The 15,851-nt window shown below is 35.8% G+C and overlaps 3 protein-coding genes across 3 annotated transcripts; 2 read left to right on the forward strand and 1 right to left on the reverse strand.

Moving 5' to 3' along the window:
• On the forward strand, window positions 1-5,458 carry LOC132047262 (E3 ubiquitin-protein ligase RGLG2-like). The gene is made up of 11 exons (XM_059438260.1): window positions 1-844; window positions 3,049-3,133; window positions 3,230-3,370; window positions 3,472-3,585; window positions 3,671-3,768; window positions 3,928-4,007; window positions 4,131-4,236; window positions 4,333-4,460; window positions 4,546-4,810; window positions 4,955-5,011; window positions 5,093-5,458. The coding sequence occupies exons 1-11, from the start codon at window positions 524-526 to the stop codon at window positions 5,171-5,173; spliced, it is 1,476 nt and encodes a 491-aa protein (XP_059294243.1). The 5' UTR covers window positions 1-523; the 3' UTR covers window positions 5,174-5,458.
• A 1,685-nt stretch (window positions 5,459-7,143) lies between these two features.
• LOC132047264 (uncharacterized) lies at window positions 7,144-7,928 on the forward strand. Its single transcript, XM_059438261.1, has one exon. The coding sequence runs from the start codon at window positions 7,344-7,346 to the stop codon at window positions 7,794-7,796; it is 453 nt and encodes a 150-aa protein (XP_059294244.1). The 5' UTR covers window positions 7,144-7,343; the 3' UTR covers window positions 7,797-7,928.
• Window positions 7,929-9,725: 1,797 nt separating this feature from the next.
• On the reverse strand, window positions 9,726-13,983 carry LOC132047265 (ras-related protein RABB1b). The gene is made up of 6 exons (XM_059438262.1): window positions 13,788-13,983; window positions 13,570-13,709; window positions 11,405-11,487; window positions 10,471-10,675; window positions 10,317-10,385; window positions 9,726-10,040 (listed from the first exon to the last, which is right to left on the reverse strand). Exons 1-6 carry the CDS (start codon window positions 13,831-13,833, stop codon window positions 9,948-9,950), a joined length of 636 nt encoding a protein of 211 aa, XP_059294245.1. The 5' UTR covers window positions 13,834-13,983; the 3' UTR covers window positions 9,726-9,947.
• Window positions 13,984-15,851: the final 1,868 nt, after the last annotated feature.

A 15,851-nucleotide genomic window follows, 5' to 3' on the forward strand; every position in this document is an offset into this window, starting at 1 on the left:
GATAGATACCTTAGGTATTTGACTTAGAATTCTGTGTGTTCTATTACTTTCCATGGAAGTTATTGGTCAACATTACGTATTGGGTTTGTATTATTTTAGTGTTACGTGTTTTCTCTCTTGTTTCCTACTGTCATTTGCTGTCGTAATTGCATAGGCATTTTTGCCGGTTAAAGGATAATGTACAAACCAAATTTAGTCGGCTTTGTATATGATAACAAGTCTCATTTTGATACCCATCTCTAGCCGCCTTATTTTCCGTTGTTCTTTCTATTCTTACACGCGTGAAAGTTAAATTCAAGATTCAAGATCCATCTAGAAACTTCAGTATTTTTATCCATAAAAGCCCCTTCTTTTCTCCTTTCTGTAATTTTTTGATTTAAAAGATCAGATCTTTAGTACCAATTGGGGTTTCTTTTCTTGATTTTGACAGGCTTTTTTGATTGTTGTGCTGCAAAAGAAAGGAAAAGTTGTGTTTTTTGGTTAAGGGTTTTTGAGATTATTGTAGATAGTTGACTTTTGATTGATGGGTGGAAAGAGTTCAAGAGAGGATAGTTGGAGGCAAACATCATCAACTAGATCTTCTTGGAGTCAATACGATTATCCTCCTCAAACATCATCTTATCCTCCTCAAACATCATCTTATCCTCCTCAAGATAGTTATAGCTATTCACCCCATCAGCAAGCTGTTCCTTCCTATGCTCCTCCACCACCTCAGCAGAGTTATCCTCCACCAACCCCACAGAATTATGCTCCACATGATCATGTAGCTCGGCCTCATGCTCCACGACCGAGGCTTGATCGTAGATACTCGAGGATTGCAGACAATTATAATTCCCTGGATGAGGTATGAATTTGATTTGTGTAAAGATAATTTACTTAGAATAAGCAATTTGAATGCTTCTGCCTATACTTTTAGACTGTACTAGTAAACCATGTGATGCACACCATCATAATTCAGAAGTTGGTATTTCTGGTACCTGTATATTATGCTGAATGCCTATATTTTGATTTGCGTTCGCCCAATAAGTTAATTAGGTGTGTCTGATAAATGAATCAAGAAAAAACTATTTAGGAGTAGGTTAACATACATGGGATGCATGGAGCTTTTGTTATCCTGAGGACCTATCTCTAAATGCCTAACTTCCAAGGAGATGCTGGAAATAAGACTACAACAACAACAACGTACCCAGTGTGGTCCCACAAGTGGGGTCTGGGGAGGGTGCGGTGTACGCAGACCTTACCCCTACCTTTGTGGGGTAGGGAGGCTGTCTCCGATAGACCCTCAGCTCAAGAAAATCATTTTTCATGCTGGAAATGAGACTGCATATGGAAATAGAGTTTGAAAGGGAGTGAATGATGGACCAGATAACTGCAGGAAGATGCTTCCTCTGAAAAATTTTCCTTTCATGTTTCTAAAAGCAATATGAACCTGTTGTGCGGGAAGTTACATCAAATAGGAGTAGGCCTCTGAGCTTTTAAAGATTTCCTGTATCATGTAAAATTTATTTTCACAGAGGGTTGTAGATTTGGACGGTGACCTGAGATATTACACAAGCTTTAGGGGGGCAAGGATTTGGGACCCAAATGAAGAGGAGACATCATCGTATTGGATTTCAAAAATCATTGGGTAGCAAGAGAGAGTAACAATATAATTAGTTAATAACTGGCTTGAGTTTGTTATTGGTAACTTCATCGTGCGGCCTACTGCAGCTTTCTTGCCTTATTCTCTTATATCTTGCAAGCTTTCTAGCACTATGCTTGTTGATTCTTATTTTACCTTTTTGGAGATTGGCCTAGATAAGAATTGAAAATACTGTATGGGCATATAGAGGGAAGTTGCTTTTTGGGGTCATTTTCCCATATCTAGTGTGGGGGTTCTATTCTTTAGTACTACCCCATTTCTAAGTCAACTTGAAGGATACCTATGTCTGTGGATGTTCCCGGAGGAGGGCCCTCTGGCTTGCCCAAGTCTAGAAAAAGTGGTGCTACTTTGTAAGTGTCTTAGTCTTACAATTGACATGTCTGAAATGTTGTAGGAAAATGGGAATGATTAACGAATTAGAATGTTTTAAATTTAGTGGATAGTCCCTTTTTTGGGTAGTGACAAATTAATCCGAAGGAGATACTATTGAGCTGGTACAATAGGGTGAAAAGAGATATGGGTACATGGTAAAGTGAGAAAATACAACCTGAGAGAGATGTGCCAGAAATGTAGTGAGAAAATACAACCTGAGAGAGATGTGCCAGAAATGTTCTTACATGCTGCTGAATATTAATATTGGATTGATTAACTTTAGAGATTTCTGTCAGTGCACTCGCACCCTTTGAGTTTCATGCTATACCGTTCTCTCCCTCTCTCGCTCTCTCCCTAGATAAAAATTGTACGCAACTTCCGGTAAATATTGGCGCAGAGGTCCATTTTTTTGTTTCATACCTATGGATAACATTGAGTTACTTTATTAGCTGAAAAGTTTATGTTACCTTGTTTATGGTGTAGTAGAAAGAGATAGAACAAGTTTATGCTTCTTACAGTGAGATAAATTTGAGGAACCTTTTTTCAACTATCTATATTTCCTTATATAACACAGTAAGATAATTTTGAGTAACTTTTTTAGCTGAAAGGTTTAAGTGTCACAAGCTCATAGATGAGTGATAGTTGGACTTGTGAATATTTACCAAGTGGGAGAGAATTATGTATTGATTGCTCCTTTAACGGCACTCTGCCACGGGCCACCAGTTGGTTAGATATGTTGAATAGTGAGATAAGGCATCAATATCTCTCCTATATGCACTGTCTTTAGGTGTAACATAAGGTTACGATTGGGTCTGTCCTTCTTTCCCATGAGGTGTAATTTTTATATTGCAGATCTTAATATAAGAAGATTATTTAACAAATCACGAAAAGTGAATGCTATAAGAACCATAGAATTTCTTAATTTTAGTGACCCCCTTTTAAGAACATTGGCTCATGCTTTTTCACCTTTTTTGTATGATAATTTTTTCTTATGAAAACGATGTATGATAAAAATACGATTTATCTTTAATCAGGTGACTGAAGCCCTTTCACGAGCTGGCTTGGAGTCTTCGAATCTAATTGTTGGTATCGATTTCACCAAGAGCAACGAATGGACAGGTTAAGCTTTATTTCTTCCCTTCCTTGCCTCTCTCTGGTTAATTGCATGCTATATTTTTTCAATTGAATATTCTAAAGTGTGCATATACTCTTTAGGTAAGAGGTCTTTTGGTGGTCGGAGCCTACATCACATTGGGCAGAATTTGAACCCATATGAGCAAGCAATTTCTATAATTGGAAAAACCTTGGCGGCATTTGATGAGGATAACTTGATTCCATGTTATGGATTCGGAGATGGTAATTCTATGAGCCTTCTCTTTTTGATCCATAAACCTTTTCTTTCGGATTTCCTCAGTCAGAGATTAATATTCTGTTCCATATGGATAAATTTCCGACAGCATCAACTCATGATCAGGATGTATTCAGTTTCTTTCCCGACGAAAGATTTTGTAATGGTTTTGAGGAAGTTCTGTCTCGTTACAGAGAAATTGTCCCCCAGCTGAAGCTTGCAGGTTTAAATTCTACTACAGATAGTTCTCCTGCTCTAGACTCAGTAATTGATTTTGTTTACTTAAATACCTTCTCATTTCGTTGCAGGACCAACATCATTTGCGCCGGTCATTGAAATGGCCATGACAATAGTTGAGCAGAGTGGAGGCCAGTACCATGTTCTATTAATCATTGCAGATGGGCAGGTAAAAACAAGACAAGAACAATAAAAAATAGCACATTGACTGATTAACTTAGTTTTAGTTGCATAGTGCATGATTTAGTTGGATTTCCTTGTTGGTTGTCATGTTTTAGTGCATTAGAACTGTACATTACATCTTGCAGTATGTTCTGTGTCTGCTCAGGTAACTAGAAGTGTTGATACTGGACGTGGACAATTAAGTCCGCAGGAGCAAAAAACAGTTGATGCAATCGTACAAGCAAGGTACTTGTCTCTAGTTTCCTTGTGCTGACTGCCGTTGTTCTAGTAAAATCTTTTGGTTCCGTTACATGTTGCCTTTTCATTCTCATGCTCAATTTCCTGAGTGCATTGTCTTATTTCGTGCAGCAAGTTTCCCTTGTCAATTATACTGGTTGGGGTTGGCGATGGACCCTGGGATATGATGAGGGAATTCGATGATAATATTCCTGCTCGGGACTTTGATAATTTCCAGGTTGGTGGTGGTGTTCTACATTGTGGTATCTCTTATAGCTTACCTAGAACATTTTTCTTTTATGTGGTTTAGTAAATTGCCAATTTCTTTTACTAGTTTGTCAACTTCACGGATATCATGGCCAAAAATGTGCCTCAAGCTCGAAAGGAGACGGAGTTTGCTCTTTCGGCGTTGATGGAAATCCCTTCACAATATAAAGCGACTATGGAACTTAACTTATTGGGGTCAGATATCTCACTGCCTATTTATTCATCTATTTGTTTGTTTTCAAGTTATAGGTGATGACGTGTTCTAATTTCTTAATTGCAGCGGACAAAGTGGAAAATCTCCAAGTAGGGTAGCTCTTCCCCCTCCCATGTATGGGGCAACTTCTGTTGGTTATTCAAAGCCCTCACGTGCAACGAGTTTTCAGCAGCCTCCAAGCTCTTATTACGGTTATGGAAGCCCTTCAGATGCAGCTCCACATTTTCAGCAGAGTTCAAGTTCTTATTATGATCGCGCTCGCCCAGTTGACCCTGTTCCATCTGCTCCTAGCTCTCCCTACAATGCTCCCAGCTCTACATTCGACAATCAGGTGAACCATAAAACTCAGCATTTGCTTTATACTGCTGTTTAATTTTTTTTTTTTTTTTTTTTTTTAATCTTTTGTTGCTGGCTTTGCAAACGAACAGAGTTAGTTGTCTGATTTTTTTTTTTTTTTTTGTGTGTCATTGTGCAGGTTTGCCCTGTTTGCCTTACTAACCCAAAAGACATGGCGTTTGGCTGTGGGCATCAGGTACCAGTTTTTCTTTTTGGCAGATGTTTTGAGGGAATTAAACTTTTGGTGTGACTTAACAATTTCATGTTCTTGATGCAGACATGTTGTGACTGCGGGAGAGCGCTTGAGAATTGCCCAATATGTCGAAGTGCAATTCAAACCCGAATAAAGCTTTATTGAGCGACTTGTTTTGCCCTGTGTATTCCTTTTGCTACTCAAACCTGCAATTCTTTTTGATCAGTTTGGATGTGAAACTTGGTGATGAAGCTGATTTTTTCATTTGTTGGATATAGCTTTGGTGTTGCGCCGACAGAATTTCCTTCCTTCTGTGCATGGTTTGGTTCTTGTTTGCTATACTTTTGCCAATTACTACCAACAGGAGAAGCTTAAGATTCCTAATATCAGAATATTTGTAAATCAACTGTTTATTGTCACATGCAGTGTCCTATAAGAGTCTTGCCACTAGACTATTGCAGTTCCTTATTTTTTGTTTTCTTTTCCTATTCTGTTCGGTACCTGCATTGGGATCAAATGATGCAGTTTCAATATGTTGTACTGACATGCCACCCAGAGCATGTGCAAACAAACAAAAAAGAGCGATTCAGGAACAAGACTATAAGAAGAGCAAGGAAGTTGGCGGCAAGTCTAATAGATTAATATATAGACGTAGTCCAAGTAGAATGTCTTTTTGTTAGATAGAATATGATTGGAGTTAGAACAGGGCAAATAAGGTCGAAATACAACACATGATAGTTTTTTCTTCTTTTTTTTTCATTTTTTCGGGTACTCCATATCTTTTGTTTGTAAAATATGATTGGACTAAAAACAGAACAAACTAAATAATCTGTAAAGTCGACCCTTTGTTTTATTAGTAGGAAGATGGAATCATTTGCAAATAAAATAGGAGAGTGCGCACATTAAATATTTAATTAGCACTAAATGGTACTCCAGTTGGGTAACAAGAAAAGTGGAGCATGGTCCAACAATAACAACAACAAGCCCAGTATAATCTCACCATGTGGGGTTTGAGGAGGGTAGAGTACAGACATTTGACACCTAACCCCCACCTTAAAAGGTAGGTATTTACTGCTTTCCGAAAGACTTACGTTCAAGAGAGGAAAACAAGGCAAAAGGTCGATAGGGCAAGATATCGAAAAACAATATGAAAATAAGGAATAAAAGCATGGTAGAAACGATCGGAAAGAAAGGAGCATTAACTACTATAGATAAATAAGATAATCGAAGAGCATGGTCCATAGAACAAAAATACTTCTATCGACATGTACAAACTACTACTGCATGTCATGTGTTTTGTCTGGTTTAGATTTTAAAAATCAAAGTTGCCTTTCAACAATTGTACCGTTACTGAATGGCTTCCCCCAACTTCTACCTCCTCTTCTTTTTTTCTTTTTTTTCTTGTTCTATTAGTTTCTACTTTTTGATAGCCATTTGTAAAAAAAAAAAAAGAAAAAAGGAAGAAATTGAAAACTTAGAGGTCTTTTATTTGCCTACCATATTTATCACTGATATTAAAAAAGATAATAACTCGCCGTTCTTTTAAGGCTGATGCAATCTAGCCCGACCATAATGTGACTTTAAAGACGAATAATCATCGATTTATAGTAAAGGAATTTTAGCCCCATAAGTGCAAACCCAAAAAGTTAATGATACTTGTACTTAAAATGGCGAGAAATGGTGTTGTTAGCCAAAATGGGAATTAAGGCCATAAAAGGAGACACGCTTTTGCGGTGCACGGAAATGAAGTTTATACACGAGCATACGCACAGACACAGTATCGTGAAAAAAAGAAAGAAAAGTTAATGGCTTGGCGTCAACTTTGTGACATGTGGCAGGGCAGGAGCTAAAGTATAGCTTACCAGTGCGGTTAAATTTTGAAACTTTTATTCAAATCTTGTATTTGTTTTAGGAATTCCTCAAATAGACATAAATGATCACTTAGAGTTCAATAACTTGAAACAAATAAAATCTCAAACTCATAAACTTTAAATTTTGGTCTGTCATCTGTTTGGTGAGCGTGTCAGTCTGATGATGTTTCCATTGCATTCAATGCACTCAACTGCACACCTACAACCCCACAATGTAGTTGGGGGTTAATGACAAACACACACCATGTATTGACTCAATCTGCAATGACAAAGACAACCTCACAAAGCTGTATCATCTATTTTGGTAATATATACACACAATGTAAAATAATCTATCGACTATAAATATATTTAGCTTTTTTATGGATATAATCATCCCTATAATCATTCCATACTGAGTCACTCCCAATTAGGAGTTTTCTCCATTTATTGGATTTCATATCTGTTTTTTTCATTTCTCAGACATGGCATCCACCACTGTCAAGCAAATTCCCTACAAAAAACTCAAACAGGAAAGCAACTATTTTGATGAAGAAGAAGATATCGATTTAATACACCTGAGAGAAAAAGTAATTGGTAATATCAGGAAAAAACACTCTGCTTTCTGGAACATCAGGTTCAGGAAAGTGCACTTAAGGAAGCGATTGAAGATTAGAGTACCAAGCTTGAAGAAATTCTTGAGGAGAAAAGCAAGATTCATTGTTGCCACATTAGCTAAAACTTTGAAGAGGTTGAAGGAAAGTCAGTCACATTTTGAAGATCTTTTTACTGGGAATTACATGTTTATGCAGGTTACTCCAACTCCTTTGAAAATTTGTGGCCAAAATCCCAAATCTATGAATCTGAAAACTGGAGCTGGAGCTGATTACATACATAGTGGATTCTCATCATTAGGTTCTGCTAGGTATTGTAATTAGTTATTGACATCAATTAATTAGCTTGCATGCCTTGAAGTATCTTTAAATGGGCAGATTAAGTAAAAGCTTCGAATTCACCTGATTTCTCCTACACAAAAATATGGAGTACTATATTAATTTTACCCTTTGTTATACTTCGGAGTTATTTATATTCTTGTTGTTAGCTAATCGTCTAGTATTTGTTATTGATTTTGACCGATTTTTATCATAAACCGGATAAATTCCTCGTGCCAAAATATTTCAGTAAAAAAAATCAAGTTAAAGGGTACAGATCATAGTTAATTCACTACTTAAAAACCGGAATTGCATAGAAAATTCCGTCCAAACAACGAAATTCATCCGTAATTCTATTTGGCGATGAAGTTCATAGCTAATTTCAATTTTTGTAGTGATTTCTCATCGAACAAGACAAGATAATGATTGTTAATTGTGATAAAAAGTTTTTGGATAAATTGGATAACTGATGCAAGCGACAGAACATAGGCAGTTGTTGGGAGTTGGCAAAAGTAATTACAATACTGTAAGTTTGACTGGTAGCCGCACTCTGCAGCCAATAATTAAAGATTTGTAAACTGTTGTGACATCAATGAAGCTCTGATGAGTTAAATACCGGACTAGCTAGCTACAAATCAGTGGTAATTGGCATATGATTACGAAAATCATTTGATAACTCTTCTCTAAATATAAAAATGACAACTATGTTTTGGATAAGAATTTCTTTATGCATCATCTTTGTTAGAAAAGGACACAAGCCTATCTTTGAGCGCTAGAGTAAGCCAGGATAGATCTAGCTCTTCGGCAACAGGTTTATCTGGACCAGTATTTTTTTACGCAAACCATAAAACCCATAATATTTTAAATAAATATTAGATCTGAACTCAAGATTTTAAAGACACAATGTATCGTCAAGTTCAAGTTTTAGATCCGTCTCAACAAGCAAGGGAGTCAAACCCTAACCATAAGAATCAGGAAATGACAAAAAAAAAAAAAAAAACTGGAATTTTGACATAACCTTATGCCGTTAGGATCTGGATTATTTCTGTGATCGAACTCTGCTATTTGGCATATTGATCATCTTCAACATGAATCGATTTTCTGAATGCCAATATGCCATTCCCATGTAAACCGCAAAAATGAGTGGATAACACAGTTCAGTTGCGTATAAGCAGCCAAGCCAGAATTATAATACTACTTGATAATAGTAACATAAGTCATTGTCAACATGTAAAATTCTTTCGCAAAAAGGTCATTTTCAAAAGAAAATGAATTGATATTCCAACATAGTTTTATAATTCTTTTTTCTTTTCCAAATTGAAGTTAGTGAGCTTAACCCGATACGAATCTGAACTTAACCCGATACGAATCAGAACTAACAGAGTCAATTAGCTCAAATGAAAATTATGATCAATGAAGATTTATAGCTGACCCAACTCATCTGTGAAAGATAGTAATTGTTGCTGGCAAAGACTTTGCAGGACTATTATTACGATACAAAGCTGACCAAAGTCTTAAGTAGCGACGTCAAAGCCTTCCTAATTCGACAGCAAAATCAGCATTGTATAGTTATATTGTAATCTCTTTTCAACACTTCTCAACTGATGGTGTATCGGATACAACCTCTCTACCTCCCAAGTTAGGAGTAAAGCCTGTGTACCCTCCCTGGACCCCACTTGTGAAATTTCACTGAGTATGTTGTTATTGGATCAACACTTGTCAAGTTAGCCAAGCTCTTTAACCGCCAGTGCAATTGACAAACAGAAAGATCATTAAATCCTGCATTTAAGCTCCTAGTGTTTGGTAATGTTAATTAAAGCTCTACAAATAATAAATTTCTAAAGAAGACTTGACCATAAGTTAAAGTAATGTGAAAGGGAATTAGGATCCTGGTCGGAGGAGATGACGAGATGCTCTAGTCAAAACAAACGGAGCTCAACTCAATCCTTTTACTAGATTAACATTTCATATAACACAAATACCACATGTACTATGATTCAACACGCTCCTGAAGAACCTATTTACTCTTAAAATAATATGAGTAAACATAGTCATACAGATGAAGAACTGAATTTGAGCTGTACAAGTCTTGTCACTTAGTTGAGTGAGGACAAAAGCAAAGTTTATGAGTATCATTACAACTTGGACCTATATACACTAGCCACAGCATCCACCTCTTTGAGCAACCGCTCCATCCCGTGGACCAGCTGGACCTTGAGTACGCCCATAACCAACCTTGATTCCAGATGACTGAAAGAGTATGAAATGAGATAGTTAGACAATGCACCAATGATAGAAAACAACGACCCAGGTTGGACACCTCGAGTCAGAACCTTCCATTTATATAAAGTTATCAACCAACTAAACAAGGATTTCACCCATCTAAACTCATATCCAGAGCTTGCAAACACTATGAGATTATCCTAATTAAATACTCGCAAAAATTCGAAAAAGAGGGCCCATGAAAGCAGTACAATCAGAAATTATGAAAATACCTTGTCATGCATTTTACGGAAAATTGTTTACCTCGTTAGAGACATCAAAAACACCTTCTTGGATCTTCTGCAGTATCTTACCAGCAGTCTGTATAAAGGCCTGCCAACTCATTGCATTAGTTTAAGAAACAAGCCAATGGAATTTGATAGATGAGAAATGCCAAGGGCTCTGGCTAATGCGTCACCTCCTCAACATTTTGAGCAGTTCTGGCAGACGCCTCAAGAAACAAAAGCCCATTTTCTTTTGCAAATTGTTCTCCCTCCTCTTTACTGACAGCTCTTCGATGTGACAGATCACTCTTATTTCCTACCAGCATTATGGTCATATTTGGATTTGCATGCTGCCTAGCATCTTCAAGCCAGCTGGCTAGATGATTAAATGTCTCTCTCCTAGATAACAGAACAATTACTAGCTTTAACAAAATGTTAACGAAAAATTATACTAGAAATGAGTATCAGAATGAAATACTAGAAACACTGGAGACAATCATTTGGCAAGATAAATAAATCTGATCATAAAGGAACTGATATACTGAGTTAATGCTCTGTTAGAATCAACACACTGACTTAACCACATTATCCGTAAACCTCATTACTTGATTATAATACAATTTCTAATTGATGGAAACTCTTCCTGTCTAGTTATTATTTTCTAATTTATTTATTCTACTTGTTAGTCTATTTTTCTCCAACAATTCAACACTCAGCAAGCATACTTCTGTTATTACAATCTGCCAAAATGTGTACATAATATATCAAGAATTAAGCAAACAATTATACTTTTACTATCTGAATTTCCATGTCCAACTCAAAAACTAGAATAAACATATCATCTGATTTCTTCATATAAATGAGTTGAAGGGAAATAGAATCTCTACAGGAATCCTCAATTGTGTTTCATATGATCAGATCTGCTGGAAATCTCAGACTACTTTTGCCTCGATAACAAGCAAGGCTTCTGCGGAAGAGAAATTTCGAAAAGGGTAAAAGAAAAATCTTCTCCTTCATCAAGTTTCTCCACTGAAGAGGACTAAGATCGTTCAAGAATGCAAATGCAAGTATACATTTGAGCTATCATAGGCCATATGTGTACAAACGGAAACAGGGACCGGAATATACCTGGTGATGTCATAAACCAGAAGTGCACCAGCTGCTCCTCTGTAATATGACCTGGTGATGGATCTGAAAGATTCCTGCCCAGCCTAGAGAAAGAAAGGTGCATGGGGGGAAGGGGAGAGAGTTTTAGATCATTGTGATTGAAATATCAGATCAAAGTCCGAAATGAGTAGCTCTCTGATAAGGGAATGACTTTGAAATAAAAAAGATACACAGAGTTCCAGAGTTATCGATATACTAATATGTCAAATATAACCTGTTATATATCCCTTCTATGCATAACTTTTGTCCCTTTCTTCCACTACAAGAGTCATAAAAAGCAATATTTGACCAAGAGTTCCATGTAAGACGGCATTTTAAAGCAGGAACGCCTTAAAATCATACATGTAGTTTCTTAAAATCCAAATTTTATTTCAAAAAGTAGATTAGCTTATGTCCAATTTAAGTCCAAAAGTTGGTCAAGTTGACCATCAAAAAGTTAAAAAGGACAGAAGTTAAAAGTATCAAAGAGGTCGTCTCTTAACATAGACAGAACAAATTAATCTGACATCAGTATATGTCTATTGTTTGAACAATGAACCACAAAGGTTAGACAGGAAAAAGTCAATTCTCAAAAAAGGTTAGACAGTTAAAGTGTAGCATCATACTCAAATTTGAGTGTCTCTCACACACACACGCACACATATTTGACGTGGTAAAACTCATACCACCCCCAAGGCCCCAAAAAGAATTCCAAAGAGTAACAGTGGCAGCATTCCCACTCTGTCCCCTTGGTGACTCCAACCCCAACCCTATATTCACAGATGGAGTTCCTCCTTGGTTTGATTGTGTAGCACATTTAAAATCATGAATTAGTGTATGGCTTCTAAGTTGTTATCACCTATGGACGTGAAATAAGAACTAGGTCACTAACAAATGACCATCTCAAAACATGTTGTCCTACTCATAATGAAAAGGGAATAAACTACCTGAGAACTTTACCTAGCACTTCCTCCAAAACTATGCTGTACCAAGATTACATATTCAAGTCTAGACTAAATGAATGAAATGCAATTAACCGTAAATAGGATAATCTTTTCATTGATTAATATAAATAAAACTCAGGAAACTACAGACTCAACTCCAAATTAGCCATTTCACATTAAAATGTTTGGACGGATGGACCAGCATCATATCCAGGCAAAATGATGAAGAACATGTCACTAAACGTTGTGTGCTGAGATTGCCAGTTAGGCAGCTGGCAACACTTATTGGACGCAAATCGCGCACCATAACCTAGCACCTAGCATTCCATGTCTTTGGATATGCACGATAGTTCAAACTCTTGTCCTTAAAACTTTTGCATTAAAGTGTCGTGGATGGTGCACCAAGTTTGACTGGGGAGTCAAGACAGAGAGCTTCATGTCAAAGTTTTACTCTGAGTAGGGGCCAAGTAATGGGGTCAGCAAGTTTGTTGACCCTTCTTACTATTTAGTGGACTCAAAATGATTGTCACCTAGTCCAGTTTGCACAACTACATAATTTTCCTAGAAGGATTGATGTTCAGTATCTCTCTTTGAGCCGGGGTCTATCGGAAACAACCTCTCTACCCGTCAAAAGGTTGAGGTAAGGTCTGCGTACACTCTACCCTCCCCAGACCCCACCTGGTGGGATTATACTGGGCATGTTGTTGTTGTTGATTGATTGATGTTCAGGATACCAATAGTTTCTTATTTCATTACTACGGAGGCACTCAACTAAACAGCAAGTAAACAATTGAGCTTAAATAATGTAAAAGGTATGGAAGGGGGCCTTTATCTAATTCCACAAGACTAGAAAAATTAAAATCCTATATACATGCCCTGGAATTATAAGTTAGATAGAGGACAGGGACTCTTTTTTCTATTTTTTTTTTTTTTTGGATAGGTAAAATATATTATTAATCAAAGCAGCACTAAGTTAGATAGAGACTTTTGATCAGTGTAATTGATATTTTGAGGCTACTAGCATTTAATGACGTATGATTAGATAGAAATATGAACCCTAATTTTAAACATTTCCAGTATGTAATACTCGAAACCGCTACCATATAGGTGTAAAGCGACAAAGCATTCAGAATAAAATCAGTAAAATTGAAGTGATGAAACTGGAAACAGTAAAAATGAGACAAAAGGGTAAAAGTAAATTACAGTGTCCCAAATTTGAAGTTTAATAGGCCTGCCATCGATATTAACCATACGAGCCCCAAACTCAACTCCAATAGTAAGATCATGCACCGGTTGAAACCTCTTGTCCGTGAATTGCAAGAGTAGACACGATTTTCCAACACCTGTTCAAATAAAGTAATCCGTACAGTCAATTTTAGGGTTTAAAAAAAGAATGAAGAGATGAAAGAGAGAGTTTAAACCTGTATCACCGATGATTATGTACTTGAAGAGATAATCGTAAGACATTTTCCGATGAAGTTAAGACAGTTGGAATTGAGTCAAAGATGATTAGACGAAGAAACCAGAAATATAGAGAAGGGGAAAGGAGGGATAACAAATAATGTAATGTTTGCGGGGTGACGTATAAATTTTGTTTAGAGATTTGACGTATGTATATAAGCAAGGAATCTTCTTTCACCAACTTCCCCCCTTTGCTCTATAACCCCTTGCCTGTTTTTGAACATTTCTTTAATCTCTTTTTTTTTTTTATGGTCAAATGTTTGCACCTCTTCACTACGAAATATTTTAATATTACCTTCTTCTTTTTTTAATTGAGGATCTATCGAAAATAGTTTTTATACTATCCGAGTTAGGAATAAGATTTGCGTACACATTATTCTCCTTTGCCTCATTTGTGAATTACGATAGATACGTTGTTTTATTTTTTATCATTCATTCTTTTAACTAATCATCTTGTAGTATTTGTTTGTTTTATATGTAACGCCTTTAATATTGAATTAGAGTAGATTTCATGTGCTAAATATTTTGCGAACTTTTAAAAATTTGTGCTCCTACTTTTGATTATGGTTTATACCGCCGTTATGTTTTAGGTTGAAATTTCTTTAATATAAAGGATAAATATGTTACTTGAAAAGGTGATTGTACAAAGTATAACATATGATAAAATTGAGATACTCCATACATAGAAAATATACTTTTATCCATTATCCTTTTAAAATTTTAACGTCTGCTCAATTTTGCACATAACTTACAAATTTATTCATATCATAGAATTTTTTTTAGACAATTTACACATGATGGCCTTTAACTACGTTCATATTCTTGTCATTTAGAATTCAAACTTAATCTCCACCGTTCAATCTTTTTCGAAACAACTAGAGTTGGATATGGATGTTATGTGGTTTATAGACTTGGTAAAAAAGAATAAATACACCTACCACGATATTAATATCTCGTCATTGTACTACTCCTTACTTTTTAGATAACACTAGATGATAGAATGTCCGTGCTAGCACCGGCCCAACACAAAAAATAGTATCACATTTTTTTTTTACTGTTTAAAAAAGAATGATATATATTTTTATGTTTAGAAATCATTTAACTTGAAACTTCCCCTTTTACCTTTAATGAAATGATTTAAATCCACAAAAATATCTATGACTTGTTTTAGACCACAAGTTTCAAAGATCTTTCCTTTCTTTTTTAAACTTCGTGCCTAGTCAAATTATGTCACATAAATTCGGACAGAGAGAGTACCTTTTAGTAATGTAATTATGAATTTTTTATTATAGAAAGTATTATAATTCAATTAATTGAAAATATCAATAAATTATTTTACTTAGTCCGTTTCTTCCATATATGACTTTCCTGGTTTGATTCTCCAAATGAAAGATTTGAAATATAGCTTCTCCTACCGAGTTTCATGCCATCATCTCTTTCTACTCAATAACACTGAAAAGTGCTTTCATGCGTTAGCATCTGTTGTAGTCTTAAATTTTTAAGTATAGACTAACTTCATTATTTTAAGAAAATATGCGCATACGTTTCTTGACCGTTTATATTTCATCGTCTTGATGTTATTCCTCATTATTTGTGTGAGACATATGTCTCTAAAATTAGTGCATTTTTATCCTTACCCAAATATATAAGTTTTAAATCTTTTGGTTTTATGACTTCTTTAGCGTTTTTTGTGTTCAATTTAAATCGTTATTTCTTTTTTCCTGAATTTCTCTTCTTTAAATTTTCTCTAAGCATACCTTTATCATTTTCTGAACTTATTATCATTATTTAAATGTCCTATTTTTTTTTTTATTTTGCAATTGTCTCCTACTTCTTCACGTGGACACCACCTTATATTTTTTTTAAATCTATTATAGAAGAGTGGGTGGACGACGATCCCATGCCCAAACCCACTCTTCTATAATAGTACTAGTTTCGGCGTACGCGCTTTGCGCGTGACCATAGCGCATACCTCATTTGACAATGAACACTCTAAGAAAAGGAAAGTTGGACTTAGATATGAA

The sequence above is a fragment of the Lycium ferocissimum genome, chromosome 2 (genome assembly GCF_029784015.1).
Source record: "Lycium ferocissimum isolate CSIRO_LF1 chromosome 2, AGI_CSIRO_Lferr_CH_V1, whole genome shotgun sequence".
In the NCBI taxonomy this organism is placed as follows: Eukaryota; Viridiplantae; Streptophyta; class Magnoliopsida; order Solanales; family Solanaceae; genus Lycium; species Lycium ferocissimum.